This window comes from Salvelinus sp. IW2-2015, linkage group LG18 (genome assembly GCF_002910315.2).
Source record: "Salvelinus sp. IW2-2015 linkage group LG18, ASM291031v2, whole genome shotgun sequence".
Classification (NCBI taxonomy): domain Eukaryota; kingdom Metazoa; phylum Chordata; class Actinopteri; order Salmoniformes; family Salmonidae; genus Salvelinus; species Salvelinus sp. IW2-2015.
In genome coordinates, this window is record NC_036858.1 from 1,287,030 (window position 1) to 1,309,807 (window position 22,778).

Below are 22,778 nucleotides of genomic sequence, written 5' to 3' on the forward strand. Positions count from 1 at the left end.
GTATTCACCTTTCAGCAGGACAATAACTCAAAACACAAGGCCAAATCTGCACTGGAGTTGCTTGCCAAGAAGACAGTGAATGTTACTGAGTGGCTGAGTTAGTGTTTTGACTTAAATCTACTTGAAAATCTATGGCAAGACCTGAAAATGGTTGTCTAGCGACAATTAACAACCAATTTGGGAGCTTGAAACATTTTGAAAACGAATAACGGGCAAATGTTGCACAATCCAGGTGTGGAACGCTCTTAGAAACTTACCCAGAAAGACTCACAGCTGTAATCACTGCCAAAGGTGCTTTTACAAAGATATGTCTGCATTTCATTTCATATATATATATATATTTGCAAACATTTCTAAAAACATGTTTTCACTTAGTCATGATGAGGTATTGTGTGTAGATGTGTGCAAAAAATATATATTTAATACATTTTGAATTCAGGCTGTAACAACAAAATGAAGAATAAGTCAAGGGTTATGAATACTTCCTGAAGACACATATGCGAGTATATACACACTCCAATATTGATTCAGCTCAGAGGCACTCCCTATAGTTAGATTAGGTGGTGTTAGTTTACAATATTTATTTTTCTATGTATCTACCTATTGGAATCAACGCTATACGCCTTTAAAAAAAATAACCAGAATAATCGACCGATCATTGTAAATTCCAAGGAAGACATCTTTAAAAAGCAACAAAAATACATTTCCCTGTTTGGTTCTCAGAGTAGCAGGACAACAAGGTCCAGGTGACAGTCTGTCCATCTGTCTGTCCTTCYCTAGTTGTTCAAGGATGGTCAATAAGTAGTTTGTGTCAGAGAGGACATTGACTTCATTCATCGCTCCCTCCATCCGTCTTGTCGTTTCTAAGGCGGTCTCCRTCTCTCCTTCCCTCCATTGAGAGTCTATCAGCACTGGGTGAGCAGAGACACCTAACCTCCTCCTTCTGTCCATCCCCCCTTGTCCTCCTGCTCCAGAAAATAAACACACGTCTGTCTGTCTGCAGGAGGAGTCTGGGTTAAAGGTCAGATCTTCTCATCAGTCATCTCCAGGAACTGGGCGTAGACGTCTCGGGAACACTCCCCCTTCGGGTTGAACAGGAACTTGTAGTAGCTGCCATCAGCACAAATGGCTGACGAGAGAGAGAGAGAGCGTGTTGCAATAAGAGAATGTACATCAGCTATATCCTCAAAGTCAAAAAAAAMAATGTCTTCTGGTTGGCACAAAAGTATGCAAAAATCTAAGAACACAGTTTCCCGCTCAAAGTCTAAAATGGTGTCAACAATAAAACAATSAAATAAGTAGTGTCAGGTCAACAATAAAATGAGTCAASATGGAAGAAATGTCAAGCTGAATGTGTTTATAGACACTGGACAGGAAGCAGGAAGTAGCTGGAGTATGACTAATTTATGACTGCACTGGGCTCTGTTCCAGAGGTGTGCCAAAGCAAACATGTACACAGAGAGCAACACTACCACACACACACACCTCACCTATGACAGAGTTGGGTTCTGTTCCAAAGGCACACACACACGGCGAATTTGATGGAACCTGGAACTTGGAGAAGCTCCACTTGGAGCTGAAGTACTTAGGAAGGAAACTGGCCGAGGCTAAGCTAAGGATAAAAGGAAACAACGATAATGATTCAGGGATGGGTTTTCAATTTATAGGAAACAAAACAAGGACTCATTGAAAAACAAATGTGCTCACTTCAAAGTTACTCTTCCAAAAATGGTGTATATCATTGAACAGTCAATAATATAGATAGCTCTCTCAAAAAGAGTGTATTACCCCTGGCACCAAGGCAGTACTTTAATCTATGATCAATGTTGCAGTATTTGGACCTTTTAAGAGTTCCAGTCACAAAGTGCATAAAAAGGTGAAACGTTTGTCTCAGACAAATCAAATCAGACCGACCTGGACTGTTTGTTCCTCTTGGGGTCCTCTGCAGCGAATATGTGGACTGTACCATGGTCACTAGACAGACAGATGAGGGACGCGTCCTGGTTGAAGTTGATGCTGGGGAAGGGGGAACAGAGGGTTACCAATCAGGACTAGAACAACAACTTACTAGGACTAATATGTGGTCGTCGTACCGAACAACCTTAAGATAGATACCCTCTGTAAGTCACTCTGGATCAGAACATCTGCTTAAATGACTCAAAATGGAAACATTAGTTCATTTGTCACATCTAATATCAGGTGAAGAAGAGACCCAGGTTGGTTGGTTGTTCTCACCAGTAGATGTTAGCGGCCTGTGACCCCCGCCTCAACTCCTGAATCAGGTGACCTGCCATGGTGTCAAATATTCTGATCAGGGTCCCCTGGAGAGAAATAAACAGAGACGCTGTTAGGAGTTGGTCACGCCTCGTCTACAAGCAACCATGACAACCAGTTGGGAGTTGGTACTCCTCGTCTACAAGCAACCATGACAACCAGTTGGGAGTTGGTACTCCTCGTCTACAAGCAACCATGACAACCAGTTGGGAGTTGGTCACGCCTCGTCTACAAGCAACCATGACAAAACCAGTTGGGAGTTGGTCACGCCTCGTCTACAAGCAACCATGACAACCAGTGGGAGTGGTACTCCTCGTCTACAAGCAACCATGACAACCAGTTGGGAGTGGTACTCCTCGTCTACAAGCAACCATGACAACCAGTTGGGAGTTGGTTGTTGCGCCTAGTCACAGCAACATGGGAAACCATTGTGGAGTTGGTTGCGCCTAGTCTACAAGCAACCATGACAACCAGTTGGGAGTTGGTTGCGCCTAGTCTACAAGCAACCATGACAACCAGTTGTAGAGATAAAAGGTACCGTCTAAGCCCAGGAGTAGTGGTAAAAGGGTTAAGAGCAATTCCACGTTAAGAGTGACAGATACATTTTAAAGTAAAAAAAGAAGGAGAGTATGTCAAACAAAAACCAATGATTGCAAAGTTAAACAAACCATACAACTCTATGAACAAGGACTATCTACTGGTGTGAACTTGAATCCAAGATGGCGTAGCAGTCAGGCGTCTTTGTCTTCGTCTTGTCGTATCCCGTGTATATATCTTTTTTCTTCGCATATACAACTTCAACATAGTCTCCTGCAACCCGCCTCACCCAATGTGGTATGGATCTGCTATTTTCTTTACTTTAGAACCGGAACCCCCAACAGCAGCTAGCCAGCTAACTAGCTACTAGTCAGCTAGCGGTCATCAGCTAAACTTTAGCCCGGACAACTCCTGCCAGTCTGCACAGCGCGTTTCAACCCAGAGCATATCAGACTTCTTCTTCTCCATATCTCCAGATTCCTACCGCAAGCTCTGAACCTTTTCACCTGGATCATGAGCAGCTAGCTGGCTGCTATCCGAGTGGCTACTCCTGGCTAACGTCTCTGTCCCGAAGCAAGCACCAATTAGCCTGGAGCTAGCCTATGTTAGGCCCATCTCCCAGCTAGCTGAAGAGGTTCATCAACCACTCCTTGGGCTGCTATACCTATTTTGCCAATTGTCCTGGACCCTTTTACTACACGGAGCCGTGCTGATCCATCACAACTGGTCTGCCGACGTAACCGCACGAGGGGGCTACAACAGACTTCTTCCGTCACGACGTCCCTCAGATGCCTGGTCATTCTTTAAAAGGTGCTTTCCTCACCATCTTAAATAAGCATGCCCCATTCAAAACTGTAGAACCAGGAACAGATATAGCCCTTGGTTCACTCCAGACCTGACTGCCCTTGACCAGCACAAAAACATCCTGCGGCGTTCTGCATTAGCATCGAATAGTCCCCGCGATATGCAACTTTTCAGTGAAGTTAGGAACCAATATACACAGGAAGTTTGAAAAGGCTAGCCTTTGCTTTCCTAACAGAAATTTGCATCCTGTAACACAAACTACAAAAAATTCTGGGACACTGTAAAGTCCATGGAGAATAAGAGCACCTCCTCCCAGCTGCCCATTGCTCTGAGGCTAGGAAATACTGTCACCACCGATAAATCCACGATAATTGAGAATTTCAATAAGCATTTTTCTACGGCTGGCCATGCTTTCCACCTGGCTACCCCTACACCGGTCAACAGCCCTGCACCCCCCACAGCAACTTGCCCAAGCCTCCCCCATTTCTCCTTCACCCAAATCCAGATACCAGATGTTCTGAAAGAGTTGCAAAATCTGGACCCGTACAAATCAGCGGGCTAGACAATCTGGACCCTCTCTTTCTAAAATAATCAAACTCTTTCATATCGTCTGAGATCCCCAAAGATTGGAAGGGGGAGACACTCTAGACCCAAACTGCTACAGACCTATATCTATCCTACCCTGCCTTTCTAAGCTCTTTGAAAGCCAAGTTAACAAACAGATCACTGACCATTTTGAATCCCACTGTACCTTCTCCGCTATGCAATCTGGTTTCAGTGCTGGTCATGGGTGCACCTCAGCCATATCCTAAATGACACGATAACCGCCATCGATATGAGACAATACTGTGCAGCTGTATTCATCGACCCGGCCAAGGCTTTCGACTCTGTCAATCACCATATTCTTATNGAGGCTAGGAAATACTGTCACCACCGATAAATCCACGATAATTGAGAATTTCAATAAGCATTTTTCTACGGCTGGCCATGCTTTCCACCTGGCTACCCCTACACCGGTCAACAGCCCTGCACCCCCCACAGCAACTTGCCCAAGCCTCCCCCATTTCTCCTTCACCCAAATCCAGATACCAGATGTTCTGAAAGAGTTGCAAAATCTGGACCCGTACAAATCAGCGGGCTAGACAATCTGGACCCTCTCTTTCTAAAATAATCAAACTCTTTCATATCGTCTGAGATCCCCAAAGATTGGAAGGGGGAGACACTCTAGACCCAAACTGCTACAGACCTATATCTATCCTACCCTGCCTTTCTAAGCTCTTTGAAAGCCAAGTTAACAAACAGATCACTGACCATTTTGAATCCCACTGTACCTTCTCCGCTATGCAATCTGGTTTCAGTGCTGGTCATGGGTGCACCTCAGCCATATCCTAAATGACACGATAACCGCCATCGATATGAGACAATACTGTGCAGCTGTATTCATCGACCCGGCCAAGGCTTTCGACTCTGTCAATCACCATATTCTTATRGGCAGACTCAACAGCCTTGGTTTCTCAAATGACTGCCTCGCCTGGTTCACTAACTACTTCTCAGACAGAGTTCAGTGTATCAAATCAGAGAGCCTGTTGTCCGGACCTCTGGCAGTCTCTATGGGGGTGCCACAGGGTTCAATTCTCGGGCCGACTCTTTTCRCTGTATACATCAATGATGTCGCTCTTGCTGCTGATGATTCTCTGATGCACCTCTACGCAGATGACACCATTCTGTATACTTCTGGCCCTTCTTTGGACACTGTGTTAACTAACCTCCCGACGAGCTTCAATGTCATACAACTCTCCTTCCGTGGCATCCAACTGCTCTTAAATGCAAGTAAAACTAAATGCATGCTCTTCAACCGATCGCTGCCCATACCTGCCTGCCCGTCCAGCATCACTACTCTGGACGGTTCGGACTTAGAATATGTGGACAACTACCTAACTGTCTGGTTAGACTGTAAACTCTCCTTCCAGACTCACATTAAGCATCTCCAATCCAAAATTAAATCTAGAATCGGCATCCTATTACGCAACAAAGCATCCTTCACTCATGCTGCCAAACATACCCTCGTAAAACTGACTATCCTGCCGATCCTTGACTTTGGCGATGTCATTTACAAAATAGCCTCCAACACTCTACTCAGCAAATTGGATGCAGTCTATCACAGAGCCATCCGTTTTGTCACCAAAGCCCCATATACTACCCACCACTGCGACCTGTATGCTCTCGTTGGCTGGCCCCTGCTTCATATTCTTCGCCAAACCCACTGGCTCCAGGTCATCTATAAGTCTTTGCTAGGTAAAGCCCCACCTTATCTCAGCTCACTGGTCACCATAGCAGCACCCACCCGTAGCACGTGCTCCAGTATATTGCACATGTCCTCCCCAAAGCCAATTCTTCTTTTGGACGCCTTTCCTTCCAGTTCTCTGCTGCCAATGACTGGAACAAACTGCAAAAATCACTGAAGCTGGAGACTCATATCTCCCTCACTAACTTTAAGCACCAGCTGTCAGAGCAGCTCACAGATCACTGCACCTGTACATAGCCCATCTGTAAATAGCCCATCCAACTACCTCATCCCCATACTGTTATTTTTATTGCTCCTTTGCACCCCAGTATCTCTACTTGCACATTCATCTCTGCACATCTATCACTCCAGTGTTTAATTGCTAAATTGTAATTATTTTGCCATTATTTATTGCCTTACCTCCCTTATCTTACCTCATTTGCACACACTGTATATAGACTTTTTCTATTGTGTTATTGACTGTATGTTCGTTTATTCCATGTGTAACTCTGTGTTGTTGTTTGTGTAGCACTGCTTTGCTTTATCTTGGCCAGGTCGCAGTTATAAATGAGAACTTGTTCTCAACTAGACTACCTGGTTAAATAAAGGTGAAATAAAATTAAAATACTTAACTATTTCCACTGCAAATTGTACAAAACACATTTACTTGAAGAACACTGCAGATGCAAAGTTTGGTAACAGAATGACGGCACAAACAACACCAGCCGTCATTCTGTTACCAAACTTTACATCTGCAGTGTTCTTCAAGTAAATGTGTTTTGTACAATTTGCAGTGGAAATAGTTAAAAGTAGTCCTTGTTCATAGAGTTGTATGGTTTGTTTAATTTTGTAATCATTGGTTTTTGTTTGACATACATTTTAAAGTAAACAATCTGAGTCTCAGTGTCACTCTGTTACTGTGGAATGTCCCTTTAGCTAATGAGTATTTTTAAAAGGGGTTGTATTACTTTCTCGGAGGCGGTGGCTATCCTGGTTCCCTGCAGGTTGAGGGCGATGCAGCACAGCGCCCCCTCATGGGCGGGGATGTCCACCGGAGGCTTCTCTGTGTTGGCCAGGTCCACGATCTGCACATGCCCAGAGTGGGTGCCCGGGAACGCCAGGAGAGAGTTGTTACTGTTGGGACACAGTACACACAGACCTGGGGAGAGTGTATGAAAATGGAGGGAGAGTGTATGAAAATGGAGGGAGAGTGTATGAAAATGAGGGAGAGTGTATTGAAAATGGAGGAGAGTGTATGAAAATGAGTGTATGAAAATGGAGGGAGAGTGTATGAAAATGGAGGGAGTGTATGAAAATGAAGGGAGAGTGTATGAAAATGAAGGGAGAGTGTATGAAAATGTAAGGAAGAGTGTATGAAATGAAGGGAGAGTGTATGAAAATGGAGGGAGAGTGTATGAAATGAGGGAGAGTGTATGAAAATGGTGGAGAGTGTATGAAAATGGAGGAGTGTATGAAAATGGAGGGAGTGTATGAAAATGAAGGAGAGTGTATGAAAATGAAGGGAGAGTGTATGAAAATGAAGGGAGAGTGTATGAAAATGGAGGGAGAGTGTATGAAAATGGAGAGGTGTATGAAATGAAGGGAGAGTGTATGAAAATGGAGGGAGAGTGTATGGAGAGTGTATGAAATGGAGGGAGAGTGTATGAAAATGGAGGGAGAGTGTATGAAAATGGAGGGAGAGTGTATGAAAATGAAGGGAGAGTGTATGAAAATGAGGGGAGAGTGTATGAAATGAAGGGAGAGTGTATGAAAATGAAGGAGAGTGTATGAAATGAAGGGAGAGTGTATGAAAATGGAGGGAGAGTGTATGAAAATGGAGGGGAGGAAGGTGTATGAAAAATGGAGGGAGAGTGTATGAAAATGGAGGGGAGAGTGTAATGAAAAATGGAGGGAGAGTGTATGAAAATGGGAGGGAGAGTGTATGAAATGGAGGGAGAGTGTATGAAAATGGAGGGAGAGTGTATGGAAAATGGAGGAGAGTGTATGAAATGGAGGGAGTGGTAATGAAAAAATGAGGGAGAGTGTATGAAAATGAAGGGAGAGTGTATGAAAATGGAGGGAGAGTGTATGAAAATGGAGGGAGAGTGTATTAAAATGGAGGGAGAGTGTATTAAAATGGAGAGAGGGGGAGAGAGAGAGGGAGAGATGAGAGGAGAATCTACACATTACACCCATATAACACTGTTGTGAAGATTGTTGGTTTACTTCAATTATGAGCATGTCTAATATTGTATTTAGCAGCCAGGTTAGGAATCTGGAAGCTGCAGTAGACAGTAGTCGGTCCGTCTGTATTGTAGTACTGACCTTTTGGGTTATAGCAGGTCTCAAACACATGCAGCTGATGAGGGTTGTGGGTAAACGTGAACACTTTGATCATTGAGTCCAGGACCACAACGATCCTGAGGACATAAGAGAGATACAGACATTAGGCTAAAGATTTCTGGCCCACTAATATACAGCAATCCAATGGGGAAACATTGGTAAGAAAACATTGGCTTTACTCATTTCGTATGTATATACTGTATTCTGGTGTATTTTAGTCAATGCCACTCCGACATTGCTCATCCTAAGACTTATATATTTCTTAATTCCATTATTTTACTTTTAGATGTGTGTATTGTTGTGAATTGTCAGATACTACTGCACTGTTGGAGCCAGGAACACAAGCATTTCACMACACCCGCAATAACATCTGCTAAATACGTGTAAGTGACAAATAAAATTAGATTTGACTACTCCTGACACCGACATACTACCTTCTAACATTCCCCATTAACGTCACCTAAAAGGAGAACATCTTAACAGTCATTGCTTTTCAGGCAATTCCAGAGTAGTCCTCTCTAAAAGCAACAAGGATCTATACTGTGTTATACCATTACTGCATTGGGAAGAACTGTTACCAAACAGTTACTATGTAATGACTGCCAATCCAACAGGTTCTGGGCCTAAGAAGAAGGAGTGCAATCACAACCTGCTATTACTGTACTATTAGGTAGCAGCAGGTAGTCTAGTGGTTAAGAGCGTTGGGTCAGTAACCGAAATGTCGCTGGTTCGAATCCACGAGCCAACTAGGTGAAAAATCTGTCGATGTGCCCTTGAGCAAGGCACTTAACCCTAACTGCTCCTGTAAGTTGCTCAGGATAAGAGCGTCTGCTAAATGACTCAAATGTAAAAATGTAAATACTGGTACCATCTCCCACCCTCGCTGTCCTGTAACTAAAGCTACATATCTCATTTGATTCCCTGTAGTACTTCCAACCAGATCGAACTAAATGACACTTTATTCGTCAGATGCTTCGTAAAACAACAAGTGTAGACTAACAGTGAAATTCTTACGGGTGTAAGCAATGCTTATGTGATCGCTGTGTGCCATTGATGCTGAAACACAACGACTGCATTCCTAATTGGTCTTAAAACAGGGAGTTAAAGTGGTACTAAATTCTTACTAAAAATGTGAGTACATTTGAGTCAACGGGTGTTTCTCAAAATGCTTACTACTGTGCTCTGAGCACAGGAGGGTTGGAGTATGAATCCAAATCAAAATATGTGAAACGGAGAACGAGGGCACTTCTCGAATGCGTACTCCGTTTGTACATATTTTGAAGCATCGATGCAAGCTTCAATGAAAAGTATGCAAAGAAATGTGACGCAACACCGTAAAAACAACGCAAAATGTATTGAAATCAATGGCGGACATTATTTGAGCTGAAGCAAGAGAAAATGAACTCCAACTTCGGAATGAAATGTTGCCTATTCATTTCTCATATGTTGCCTGACTATAATATTTTATCTTGATACGTTAATAAATACATGCTGTGTTAATTTTGACATGTTTACCTGCCTACGTAGCGTAGATCACAAGCCCATAATAAGTCAAGAATTGTTAGCTAGCTACCAACGAAGGTTTGACATGTATCATTGCATAATTGCACATTGCATAATATTAGTTTAAGGTCATTTTGCCTMTTAAACTATCTGGTTGGCTACATTATTACAATTCACATATAGCTAGCTGATTGTTATCAAAAGTTTGTGTCCAAAAGMTTGGACACACCCATTCAAGGGTTTTTCTTTATTTTTTACTATTTTCAACATTGTAGAATAATTGTGAAAACTTCAAAACTATAAAATTACATGTATGGAATCATGTAGTATCAAAAAAGTGTTAAACAAATCAAAATATATTATATATTTGAGATTCTTCAAAGTAGCCACCCTTTGGCATTCTCTCAACCAGCTTCATGAGGTGGTCACTTGGAATGCATTTCAATTAACATGTGTGCCTTGTTAAAAGTGAATTTGTGGAATTTCTTTCCTTCTTAATGTGTTTAAGCCAATCAGTTATGTTGTGCAAACGTAGAGGTGGTATACAGAAGATAGTCTTTTACCAAATAGGGCTAAGTCCATATTATGGCAAGAACAGCTCAAAAAAGCAAAGAGAAACGACAGTCCATCATTACTTTGAAAGTTTCTCCAAGTGCAGTCGCAAAAACCATCAAGCGCTATGATGAAACTGGCTCTCATGAGGACCGCCACAGGAAAGGAAGACCCAGAGTTACTTCTGCTGCAGAGGATAAGTTCATTAGAGTTAACTGCACCTCAGATTGCAGTCCAAATAAATGCTTCACAGAGTTCAACTAACAGACACATCTCAACATCAACTGTTCAGAGACTGTGAATCAGGCCTTGATGGTCAAATTGCTGCAAAGAAACAACTACTAAAAGACACCAATAAGAAGAAACTTGCTTGGGCCGAGAAACACGAGCAATGGACATTAGACCGGTGGAAATCTGTCCTTTGGTCCAAATTTGAGATTTTTGGTTCCAACCGCTGTGTCTTAGTGAGACGCAGAGTAGGTGAACGGATGATCTCTGCATGTGTGGTTCCCACCATGAAGCATGGAGGAGGTGTGATGGTGTGGGGGTGCTTTGCTGGTAAAACTGTCAGTGATTTAGAATTTAAGGCACACTTAATCAGCATGGCAATCAGAGCATTCTGCAGCGATACGCCATCCCATCTGGTTTGCGCTTAGTGGGACAATAATTTTTCAACAGGACAATGACCCAAAACACCTCCAGGCTGTGTAAGGGCTATTTGACCAAGAAGGAGAGTGATGGAGTTCTGCATCAAATGACCTGGCCTCCACAATCACCCGAACTCAATCCAATTGAGATGGTTTGGGAAGAGTTGGAACACAGAGTGAAGGAAAAGCAYCCAACAAATGCTCAGCATATGTGGGAACTCCTTCAAGAATGTTGGAAAAGCATTCCTCATGAAGCTGGTTGAGAGAATGCCAAGACTGTGCAAAGCTGTCATCAAGGCAWAGGGTGGCTAATTTGAAGATTCTCAAATATATAATATATTTTGATTAAATTGACACTTTTTTGATACCACATTATTCCATATGMGTTATTTCATAGTTTTGATGTCTTCACTATTATTCTGCAATGTAGAAAATAGTAAAAATAAAGAAAAACCCTTGAATGGGTAGGTGTGTCCAAACGTATGACTGGTACTGTGTCTTGTTTCGTCGCTATTGTCCTGGCTGGAAGACGGTTCAGTGAATGGGTAAGTCCATAGTTCAAAAGGGCTAGCTAGCTAGCCACGAAAAATGTACATCTACCTTACAAAAATGAAGTTTTAGGTCATTTTTGCCTGTTTAACTTGCTGGCTACCTAGATTATTGCGATTCACATATCTAGCTGATAATTATGAAGTAAAACATTTGCTTTGTGTATATCTTGTTTGGTCTCTATTGTTGCCATTGTTCTGGCTGGAAGAAGGTTCAGTGAATGGGGAGGTGCAGCYTGAGGTAATACAGTAGGGACAGTGTGAGTGCTTCTCAAATAGAATGTTTTATGCATTCTTCACACTCTCGTCCACACAAGAACGTACTCAGGAAAACGTCTTCAGAGAATGCACTCGGGAGCACAGTAGTATGCATATTGAGAAACGCCCAATGTGTGGTTGTATTGGCACTCGACACTGCTGATAGAAACACCCAGCGGGAAGAGGAAACACGTGGCAAGTGTTCATACCTGTCCCTTCGAAGCTTCACTGCTTTCACCTCCGTGGAGAACTCAATTTCTATAACCGTCTTTTTCTTCAGGTCATCCCAGATCATCACTAGAGGAAAACATCAGAGGACATGGTGGGAATTAACAACAGTAAAGAAGACTAACGTGAGATGATGCCGTTTGTCTCTAGTTTCAGACCAAATTTAAAAAAATAACCGGATACGGTCAATCTGACGGAAAAGTCTACCACTATTGAGATAAATGCAAGGGAAACATTTCAAACAGATTTTTTTTTTAAAGTGTTATTTTGAGGGTTCCAAAATATATGATTTCTTATGCTCATAGTACATAGATACAGGCAAGTTCAACACAAGCACCACACACACAGTAACCTTTGTTAGGTGGGTATTTGGGCTTCTTCCCTCCTCCGACCAGCGCTAGGTAGTTACACCTGAACAGCATCTCCACATGGCTGACCCCGCCCTCCATGAACTCTGGAAGACACACACAGAACCACCTTATTGGACATTATGCTGTCAATCTGGCAGGTGCCGAGTAAACTGAGCCTCAAAAACCACCACAATTATCCAAAATATTATTCCGACAAGATCTCAAAAATGTTACTAGAAAGATACACTCCTGATCAGGAGGATTTAAATAGTTTTAATATCTCAAAAGTTTTACTCATTTTCAAGAAAGTAGCAGARAGTAAATAGCAGACAACTCATTTCATCTGCATATTAAAACAAGCCTTCCCAGCATGCATGATGCCTCACAGAAACCCAATATCCTAGCACCTGCACACATAGGTAAAGGTTGGACAATGAACAGAAAAAGTGTTTGTTTAAAATAACGCTGGTCTGGAACAAAAGCCTGCACACCCTGCAGAAACCCAACAGGACCAGGCTATCCCTGGCCTATAGGCTCCCGAGTGGCGCGGCGCAGCGGTCTAAGGCATTACATTTCAGTGCTAGAGGCGTCACTACAGACACCCTGGTTCGAATCCAGGCTGCATCACAACCGGCCGTGACTAGGAGTCCCATAGGGCGGTGCACAATTGGCCCAGCGTCGTCCGGGTTTGCCCGGGGTAGGACGTCATTGTAAATAAGAATTTATTCTAACTGACTTGCCTAGTTAAATAAAGGTTAAATTAAAAATATATAAAATAATCATTTCCCTACAGTACTAAAGACAGTACAGTAAGCCATCGTTTCCTATAGTGACTTTGGACCAGGTTATGTGAGGAGTCACATGTGGCGGAATGATTAACTTTCTCATATAGCCCTCCTCATCCAACTAGAGTACCAATCCAGCCACAGACAGATCCATCTCATCTCACACACAGCAGGAACAGGAAGGAAGTACCTTGGCTCTCGCTGTCACAATGCTGTGGCCCCGGTATGCAGCAAAATGGCCTCGATTTACTGCAAGCWCTGCTACTTACCCATTGAGTTTCTTTACATATCAATAAAATGGTTACCACATACCTTTTGATCAATAGTAAACTGTGGAAAAACCACATTATGATGAATCATGATTATTATTTTTTTAATAGACAATTATGATTTTATGTTTCATATTTGCTGTACAGTCATTATCTTGACATATATTTACCTTGTTTTTCTTTCTCTTTGAGTGGGTCTGCGTTGTACACCCTAAACCCATTCTCCATTCCGCAAGCAAAGCATCCTGGAAGGAGAACAGAAAATACCACTGGTTAGAACAACCCTGATCGAAGCTTGGTCCAAACAAATTCACAGCGTATGAACAACCCAAGATAATCACTGCTTTTGTGCCATAATTTGTTTCTGTCTTCGAAGACATCATGATTATATGGAAGGTCAACTAAGGACAGACTGTTCCTCCATTCAACCTCCTATCTGTTCCTGTTCTTTCTCTCTATCCTATCAGAGTTGGAGTTTGTCCTACTGCTCCAGTAACCAGGTGCTGCCTGTGAGGAATGCACACACAGTGGGCATTGAACAGAGTGTTTGAATATTAGCTACCAGTAATTTCTTTGTTTGGAAGGAGACCCATTCATTCACTGCTCAGTGAAGAAAAGCTGGCTAGGGCCACCTAGACCCACCCATCCTCACAACTTGAGCTGCCTAGTTAAATAAAGGTTCAATTAAAATACCTAGCCATCTTTTGATGTAAACTATTTAGTAGTTTAGCAGTTGTCAAACTAACGTTATAACCACAGATAAAAMGAGAACGTTCTACCATCTTTGTTATAACCATCTGTGCTATACCGTTACTATGTAGCTAAGATAGTTAGCTTGTTAACGACAGAGGCGCTAAAGATGGGGAAATTTGACAACCCTGCAAGTATATACGGTAAAGTGAATAGTAACGTTYTGTTGGCTATTTACAACATACATTTAACGAAAGTTTAGAAGATGTTTATTTTACATCAGACAACATTAGTGCTAAAATGATATTGTCCATAAATGGGAGAGCCTAACAGATCCATAACATTTAGCTCGCTCTGGTCATGATGTTACATCTAAATTGTTACATGTAATATTATTTAGTTTGCTCAAATGACAATCCAATCACGATTTCACAACAACTTAATATGGCTAGAGAACAACTAGCGAGCTAGCTACCGAAGGCTGACTAACGTTTAAAGTTAACCCCCGGCCTCAACACGTCGTCGGTAGCATGGCATCGACGAAAGCACTGTCAACCAAAMACGATTTTGATGAAGAAACCATTTCTCACCATGATCCTGGTTGAATCCCGCGTACAAGAGTCCGTTCCCATGTGCATTTGATGGTAGTAAATTCATTACTTCGATCAGATAATCACAGGCGTACGTTAGCCGAATTTTAACAGAATGCTAGCTAGCGTTCCTCCTGTGCCACAGACAACCAGCKAGGAAAAACAACACAGCCAAAGAAACAGCTATTGGTTCCAGGACGCTCAAACGAGCACCGAGCGATCGATTGATTGGGAGTGGGCGTTTCAGTACTAGTCCAAAGACAGGGAAAAAACAATATACTGTATATTTGATATTTTATTTAACCTTTATTAAACAGTGAAGACATATTGAGACCTAGGTCTCTTTTTCTCTGTATTATGATACAACATAAATATACACATTAAACGCAACATGTAAAGTGTTGGTCCCATGTTTCATGAGCTGAAATAAAAGATCACAGAAACTTTCTAAATACACAAAAAGCTTATTTCTCTCAATTGGTTTGCGCAAATATGTTTACATTCCTGTTAGTGAGCATTTCTCCTTTGACAGGATAGTCCATCCACCTGAAAGMTGTGGCATATCAAGAAGCTTATTAAAAACAGCATGKTCATTACACASGTGCARCTTGTGCTGGGGACAATACAAGACCACTCTAAARGTGCAGTTTTGTCACACAAKACAATGTCACAGATGTCTCAAGTTTTGAGGGAGCGTGCAATRGGCATGCTGACAGCAGGAATGTCCACCAGAGRTGTTGCCAGAGAATTTAATGTTCATTTCTCTGCKGTAAGCCGCCTCCAACGTCGTTTTAGTGAATCGTCCAACCAGCTTCACAACCGCAGACCACGTGTAACCACTCCAGTCCAGGACCTCAACATCCGACTTAGTCATTTAAGGACAGATCAAAATTTACGGGAGGGGGGTGGTACTTGGTACTGTTTTGGTACTTCCCTTGTGCACTCCGCTTTTCCACGCACTAACTTTTACTATACCACAGGCCAATATAGTCTACCAGTCTGTTCTATTCTGCCCTCCATCCACCATTCATAGTGACAATAGTCGTAGATGGATAGTTAAGGAGGATAGTTTGTCCAGATCTGCAATAGGCTAACTAGCAATCATACCACACATAAAAACATTAAAAGCTGCATAAATGTTCTATATGAATCCACAAGAACAAGGCAAAGGTGCATCATTGCGCATGAAAATACAGTGAAGCCTTGAAGTACGCAGCTCAAAAAGCTTCCCTATTGATTTTGTTTAAGGACAATACAAGTATCCTACCCAGACTAATCTACAACACCACAATGSAATGAAGCATTTCAAGTGAGTACAAAATCCTACTCTCGGCTCTGTGACTTGAACGTTTCATTCCATTTGGATCAGTTGTGGGCCTACTCTGGACAGTTCATAAGGTCTAGAAAGGCACAGTCGCAGACTAGTCTGGCTGTATTTTTACTTTAGATACTGAGATGRGCTGTCTGTTTCAGATCATCATTCTGCCAAGTCATCCTATAATAATGTGGCAACATATGATCCTGGCAGACCCGGTTATTCAGGAAAGCTTAACACACTCTGCCTCCTCTCCAATCCAAACGGCTATTCCTTACGCACTTAGAACCAAATTCTTCAATATAGCATATTATCATTTAACTTTTAAAATGTATTACGTTTTATATGTGGCATAAACGCATCTGGTCACAATGTTTTCATCTGATTAGGCTACTTCAGAAGTCTCCCGTAGACGTGCGCACATTCGTCCAAAATATAATTCCATCATCCTCAAAATGGCTTGACATTAACCAGGTTTCCATCCAACCTTTTAATGCGAGTTAAATTGGATAAAACATGTCAAAGACATCATGGGATGCAGTTTAATAGGCTACAGATGAAATAAGTTATTATGTACTTCACCAGGTGGTGAAAGAGCTCCTTTCAATAAATATCGAGGGTCTTATTCTGGTGACGTGATGATCGATGCTTGGCTGCCGCTGACAAATAAAAATAATTTTGCTCTTATCCATAATAATCTCATCGTGTCGTAGGCTATACCCACACTGTATCTGTGAGCTGTTGGCTAGAACACACTTTATCCGTAATAAGTGAATTTGATGGAAACACAACTCTGATGGGAAAATATGCATATGATTTTTATGCAGATTTTAGAAAATTCCAGGTGAGGCTGGTGTGAGGAGCTATAGGAGGACGGGCTCGATGGAATAAATGGAACGTATCAAACACATCAAACATATGGAAACCACATGTTTCCCTCTGTTTCCATTTATGCCATTCCAGCCATTACAATGAGCCCGTCCTCCTATAGCTCCTCCCACCAGGCTCCAACGGAATATTGACATAAAAACTGTCCCCAATTGGGTGGAAACCTAGCTATAGACACCRTAAAGGCTCAAGTGCGTTAGTCCAGTGTAACTTTGATTTTGCCTGTACGTCATGGTTCACCAGCAGCCCCAAACATCTAAAGAATAAGCTACAGACCAGCCAAAACAAGCTTGTAAGAATTGTACTTAAACTCCCCTCCCATACTCATCTGGAGGTCAAGCATTTTTTTCCGTCTGTATCCAGGCAAGTCAGTTAAGAACAAATTCTTATTTACAATGATGGCCTTCCCAGGCCAAACCTGGACGACACTGGGCCAAATGTGCGCCACCCTATGGTACTCCCAATCACGGCCAGATGTGATACAGCCTGGATTCAAACCAGGGACTGTAGTGACGCCTCGGGTATTGAGATGCAGTGCCTTAGTAAAAAAAAATAGGGACCACAACGGAAATAAGTCCCCGACTTTATTGTGCAATCCTGGTCACTTTGACAAATCTTATATACAGTATGTATTTTTTTAACTGACAAATAAAATCAATCAATCCAAACAAATCACCAAAAAGTTTAATGACATTCGGAGATTGTCAAACCAACCTTTTATCCTGGGTAAGCCCACAAGGTAGGAAGGAATGTATTTTCTGTTTGTTGAGATTGACAGTCTATTTATTGAGTTGTTGAAAACCATGATATTGAAGTGCCCGAAGTCGGTATGATTTTTTTTATTAGRTGTGTGGTGCATTGGCACAGAAACCTGTTGGTGGAAAYTTTGTTGCATTATTTTATATAATTATTAATATGGCATCAAAATGCTGAACATCTGARTTCCCCCTAGCTGATCATTGTCTGCAGACGGCTCTCATCGTAGTCTAATGAAACAGGCAGGGAGAGTAAGTTTGTCCGTGGTGGTTCGGCGAACCCTCAACCTTCCTGGCCAGTAGCCCTGCATGGTATCGACTGGGCCACAAAAGCAATGCTGAAGTGGCAAAGTTGATATCCACGTTTATAAACACATGGTTGCTACAGTTATTGTTATTTGTGGTCGCAATATTTGGAGTTAATCCCACGCGGGGGGAGTGTGTGCAATTTTTGGGGACAGTACAAGGGGATGGTCATGTGAAGAAAAACTGACATTGGGAGGGGGGTGCATTTTTATTAATAACTCCTAGGAGTTGGACCAACCTCCCCTGCATTAAATTTCGAACTGCCCCTTTAACAGATGAACAATGAACACCATTCTGTCCTATTGAACTGCACCCCCCCCCCCCCTAGCAGAGATGTGAAGTTTCACCACTGCCCTTTAACCTTATCAAACAAAAGACAAAAACTAATTCATAATTTTTAACAATTACAAAACGTATCAATGTGGATCATGTAGATAGTTTGACCATATTGTCAATGTATTGCATTGTTGCATCTTGCTCATCTCAAGATCTCTCGCGCTGCTCGTGGCAGAGTCATTTCGCCACATRTATCTTTACTCAAGCCAGGTAACGTTAGCAKCGGTTTTTATAACCMAATCAAATGTTATTTGTCACATGCACCGAAAACAACCTTACTGTGAAAAGCTTACTTACAAGCCCWTAACCAAAAATGCAGTTCAGGAATAAATGAAAGTTTAAAAAATACTGGAGTCTTTGACAATTTTTTGGACCTTCTTCTGACACCGCCTAGTGGGTCCTGGATATCAGGAAGCTTGGCCCCAGTGATGTACTGGGCTGTACGCACAACCCTCTGTAGTGCCTTCCGGTCAGATGCTGAGCGTTTGCCATACAAGGCGGTAATGCAACCGGTCAGGATGCTGTCGATGGTGCAGTTGTAGAACTTTTTGAGGATCTGGGGACCCATGCCAAATCTTTTCAGTCTCCTGAGGGGGAAAAGGTGTTGTCGTGCCCTCTTCACAACTGTCTTGGTGTATTTGGACCTTAGTTTGTTGGTGATCTGGACACCAAGGAACTTGAAATTCTCGACCCGCTCCACTTTAGTCCCGTCGATGTTAATGGGGGCCCGTTTGGCCCTCCTTTTCTTATAGTCCTTTGTCTTGCTCACAATGAGAGAGGTTGTTGTCCTGGCTTCTGACCTCCACCCTATAGGCTGTCTCGTCGTTGTCGGTGATCAGGRCTAACACTGTTGTGTCGTCAGCAAACTTAATGATGGTGTTGGAGTCGTGCTCTGCCACACAGGTGAACAGGGAGTACAGGAGGGGTCTAGGCACGCACCCTGAGGGGCRCCAGTGTTGAGGATCAGCGTGGCYGATGTGTTGTTGCCTATCCTTACCACCTTGTGGTGGCCCGTCAGGAAGTCCAGGATCCAGTTGCAGAGGGAGGTGTTTAGTCCCAGGGTCCTTAGCTTAGTGATGAGCTTTGTGGGCACTATGATGTTGAACGCTGAGCTGTAGTCAATGAACAGTATTTTCACATAGTACTTATTTTTGTCCAGGTGGGAAAGGGCAGTGTGGAGTGCGATTGAGATGGCGTCATCTGTGGATCTGTTGGGGCGGTATGCGAATTGGAGTGGGTCTAGGGTTTCCGATATGATGGTGTTGATGTGAGCCATGACCAGCCTTTCAACGCACTTCATGGCTACAAATGTGAGTGCTACGGGGCGGTAATCATTTAGGCAGGTTACATTCCCTTTCTTGGGCACAGGGACTATGGTGGTCTGTTTGAAACATGTTGGTATTACAGACTCGGCCAGGGAGAGGTTGAAKATGTCAGTGAAGACACTTGKCAGTTGGTCCACGCATGCTTTGAGTACACGTCCTGGTAATCCGTCTGGCSCKGCSGCTTTGTGAATGTTGACCTGTTTAAAAAGTAATTTATATTATTCATTCAGAGGCTAGTTTATCACCATGATSTATAAGAGAATATTGATTATTTTGGCCTTTAAAAGTGCTTGCTGCAGTATGACAATATATCCTTTCGCAAATAGCTAGTTAGCTAGCTGTCACCACTGACTGACGGATGGTGATTTAAAAACATTTTTTTTTAATAAATACAATTTATAAAGTGGAAGATAACCGCAACACGAGTATACACAGACATAACTACATTGTCGGTCTCCACCAGAGATAGCTCAGGAAGTACACCAGAGATAGACATTGCTCCAGTCAGATGAAAGTTAGCTAGTCAGGTAGGTAGCTAGCTAAAATGCGACCACGTGCCAACATGAAAAGGTAGATAGCTGGTTTGCCAACTCTCGCTAACCCATGCCATGTCCTTGGTCAAATTTACCATCAGGGTGCTGGCCCTGCGTGGCCGTCGCGCGCCGTTTGTGAAAATCTCTATGGAAATTGTAGATTGAAAAGAATGCTTTTACACGACAGTACAAATATGAACTATGGTCATTCCGACATATATATTTTCTAATGCGCCCCAGTGGTCTAATGGATAAGGCACTGGCCCCCTTCAATATCGACTGCCTCCCATACAGCCAGCTGTCAGCTTCCTGGTTGTATACAATGTATCTGCTGTACATATAATGACACACGAGATTCCAATAGTTCATAAGATGTTGCAGTATAYACTGCGAAATGTGGTTCTATGGTGTAATGGTTAGCACTCTGGACTCTGAATCCAGCGATCCGAGTTCAAATCTCGGTAGAACCTGATATTTTATCACGACCATGAAGATTTGTCACATGTATTCCACCGAACATTTGTCCTAKCTAAATTTGCGCTGTGTTAATGCATCTCCAGAAGGTGGTGCAGTCTGCACAACATCACCGGGGGCAGACTACCTGCCTTCCAGGACACCTACAACACCCGATGTCACAGGAAGACCAAAAGATCATCGAGGACAACAACTACTCGACCCACTGCCTGTTCACCCCGCTACCATCCAGAAGGCGAGGTCAGTACAGGTGCATCAAAGCTGGGACCGAGAGACTGAAAAACAGCTTTTATCTCAAGGCCATCAGACTGTTTAACTGCCATCACTAACACAGAGAGGCTGCTGCCTARATACAGACTTGAAATCATTGGCCACTTTAATAKATGGYTCACTAGTCACTTTAATAATGCCACTTTAATAAMGTTTACATATCTTGCATTACTCATCTCATATGTATATACTGTATTTTATACCATCTATTGCATCTTGCCTATGCCGCTCGGTCATCGCTCATCCATATATTTATATGTATATATACTTATTCCATCCCTTTACTTAGATTTGTGAGTATTATGTAGTTGTTGTGGAATTGTTAGATTACTTGTTAGATATTACTGCACTGTCGGAACTAGAAGCACAAGCGTTTCGCTACACTCGCAATAACATCTGCTAACCATGTGTATGCGACCAATAAAATTTGATTCGATTTTATTTGAAGTAAGTATTTTTTTACTCTTTCTTCCACGGCAGAATAAAAACCATATCAACAAAGCAGTGAGCCTTGCTGGTGATGTCAGAGCAGGAGCCAGCAGAGAAACCTCAGGGCCTACATTCAGAAGATATTGACATCATAGCAGAGGCTAGTGAGAAGCCCAATGAGGCTACTGCAAAGGACATAGACCTCAGGGCATCTAGGTAGTGAATGAGTCCTGCTTTGTGTCTATTTTCTCACGTAATCAATACATTTAGCATTTTTTGTTTGAAAGGATAAAACACCTATGTTGAGTTTTTGTAGACATGCTGATCTCATTTGAGTTGATTGCTGAGTTGATTATTTTTCTATAAATTACAAGTAAATGCTATTCAATGAATGAGCAAAAAACATCGGATTCCGCGTGAACGGGAAGAAAAAAATAGCAGAGGATGGTTTCGATCCATCGACCTCTGGGTTATGGGCCCAGCACGCTTCCGCTGCGCCACTCTGCTATAKAGGAATTTGTAGCGCAGTTACCTTAATATACGCAGCTGGAAACGCCCACACTGTACGACTGGTGAGAGAGGCAAGGGTGCACTCGGTTCGGAAGTCGTTACCTACCGCAACTGTGCAAGAAGAGGTAATATTGATATGCGGTCGTGTACAGTATGAGAACATTTAACTTGTTTGCCTAATAAATTATGCTGAATCAAGCCATTGTCAAATCTTGACCCTTTCCATTCCAATGAACATACCTAGCTACAAATGCGGCAGTAACCATACGATTTAGCAAAAGACGACCACGAAGGGACTCGAACCCTCAATCTTCTGATTCGAAGTCAGACGCCTTATCCATTAGGCCACGCGGTCGATGTAGAAAACTACAACGTTTAAGACATCTAAAGCCTACTACTGTTTTACGTTGGATCAATGATGATGTAAAATGAAGATATAATTTTACGCTTTTAGGCGATGTCTGGCGACCTGAATAGCTGTGCTCATGCGCAGAAACACGCAATCGGGTCTAATGGTCCTATCGCGCTGTTATCAATGGCACTCCTTCGATAATGAAAACGTGTTAGTTTGTCACTTTCACGAGGTTGGAGTAATAACAAGTTCGGTTACTTAAGACATTAGCTAGAGAAGATTTCGAGAAAATTAAACGAAGGAATAATTTTTCACTTCTCTCATTGAATTCTTAAACATCAAACCCGGTCTGTTCTACCGAGTCTGCTTGGCAAGCATTCACGGAAATCTCGCGATGTCGGGCCTCCTTTTAAAAAACTCGGTTTGAATATTTGTTTTCTGCTCAGTGGCTCACCGTGCTGGAGTGAATGTGTGCAGCTAAACACTGTAAATATAACTAGACGGGTGAAATAATATAGTCATACGTAAGACGCCGTTGACCTGGTCAATAGCGCATCTTGGTGGAAGGGTGCGTGGATCGTCGGGATGGGTGAATGAAAATCGGACTAACTTGACCCCCTTGT

At 42.5% G+C, this 22,778-nt stretch overlaps 1 protein-coding gene and 3 non-coding genes across 4 annotated transcripts; 1 reads left to right on the forward strand and 3 right to left on the reverse strand.

Moving 5' to 3' along the window:
• Positions 1 to 399: 399 nt before the first annotated feature.
• LOC111978716 (WD repeat domain phosphoinositide-interacting protein 3) lies at positions 400 to 14,823 on the reverse strand. The gene is made up of 10 exons (XM_024008932.2): positions 14,663 to 14,823; positions 13,553 to 13,627; positions 12,331 to 12,432; positions 11,960 to 12,047; positions 8,225 to 8,319; positions 6,868 to 7,058; positions 2,236 to 2,321; positions 1,915 to 2,016; positions 1,491 to 1,612; positions 400 to 1,129 (listed from the first exon to the last, which is right to left on the reverse strand). Exons 1-10 carry the CDS (start codon positions 14,727 to 14,729, stop codon positions 1,023 to 1,025), a joined length of 1,035 nt encoding a protein of 344 aa, XP_023864700.1. The 5' UTR covers positions 14,730 to 14,823; the 3' UTR covers positions 400 to 1,022.
• Positions 14,824 to 20,518: 5,695 nt separating this feature from the next.
• Positions 20,519 to 20,590, forward strand: trnaq-cug (transfer RNA glutamine (anticodon CUG)). Its single transcript has one exon. It is a non-coding gene; the product is annotated as a tRNA-Gln (tRNA).
• Positions 20,591 to 21,728: 1,138 nt separating this feature from the next.
• Positions 21,729 to 21,800, reverse strand: trnam-cau (transfer RNA methionine (anticodon CAU)). The gene has a single exon. It is a non-coding gene; the product is annotated as a tRNA-Met (tRNA).
• A 285-nt stretch (positions 21,801 to 22,085) lies between these two features.
• Positions 22,086 to 22,158, reverse strand: trnar-ucg (transfer RNA arginine (anticodon UCG)). The gene has a single exon. It is a non-coding gene; the product is annotated as a tRNA-Arg (tRNA).
• Positions 22,159 to 22,778: the final 620 nt, after the last annotated feature.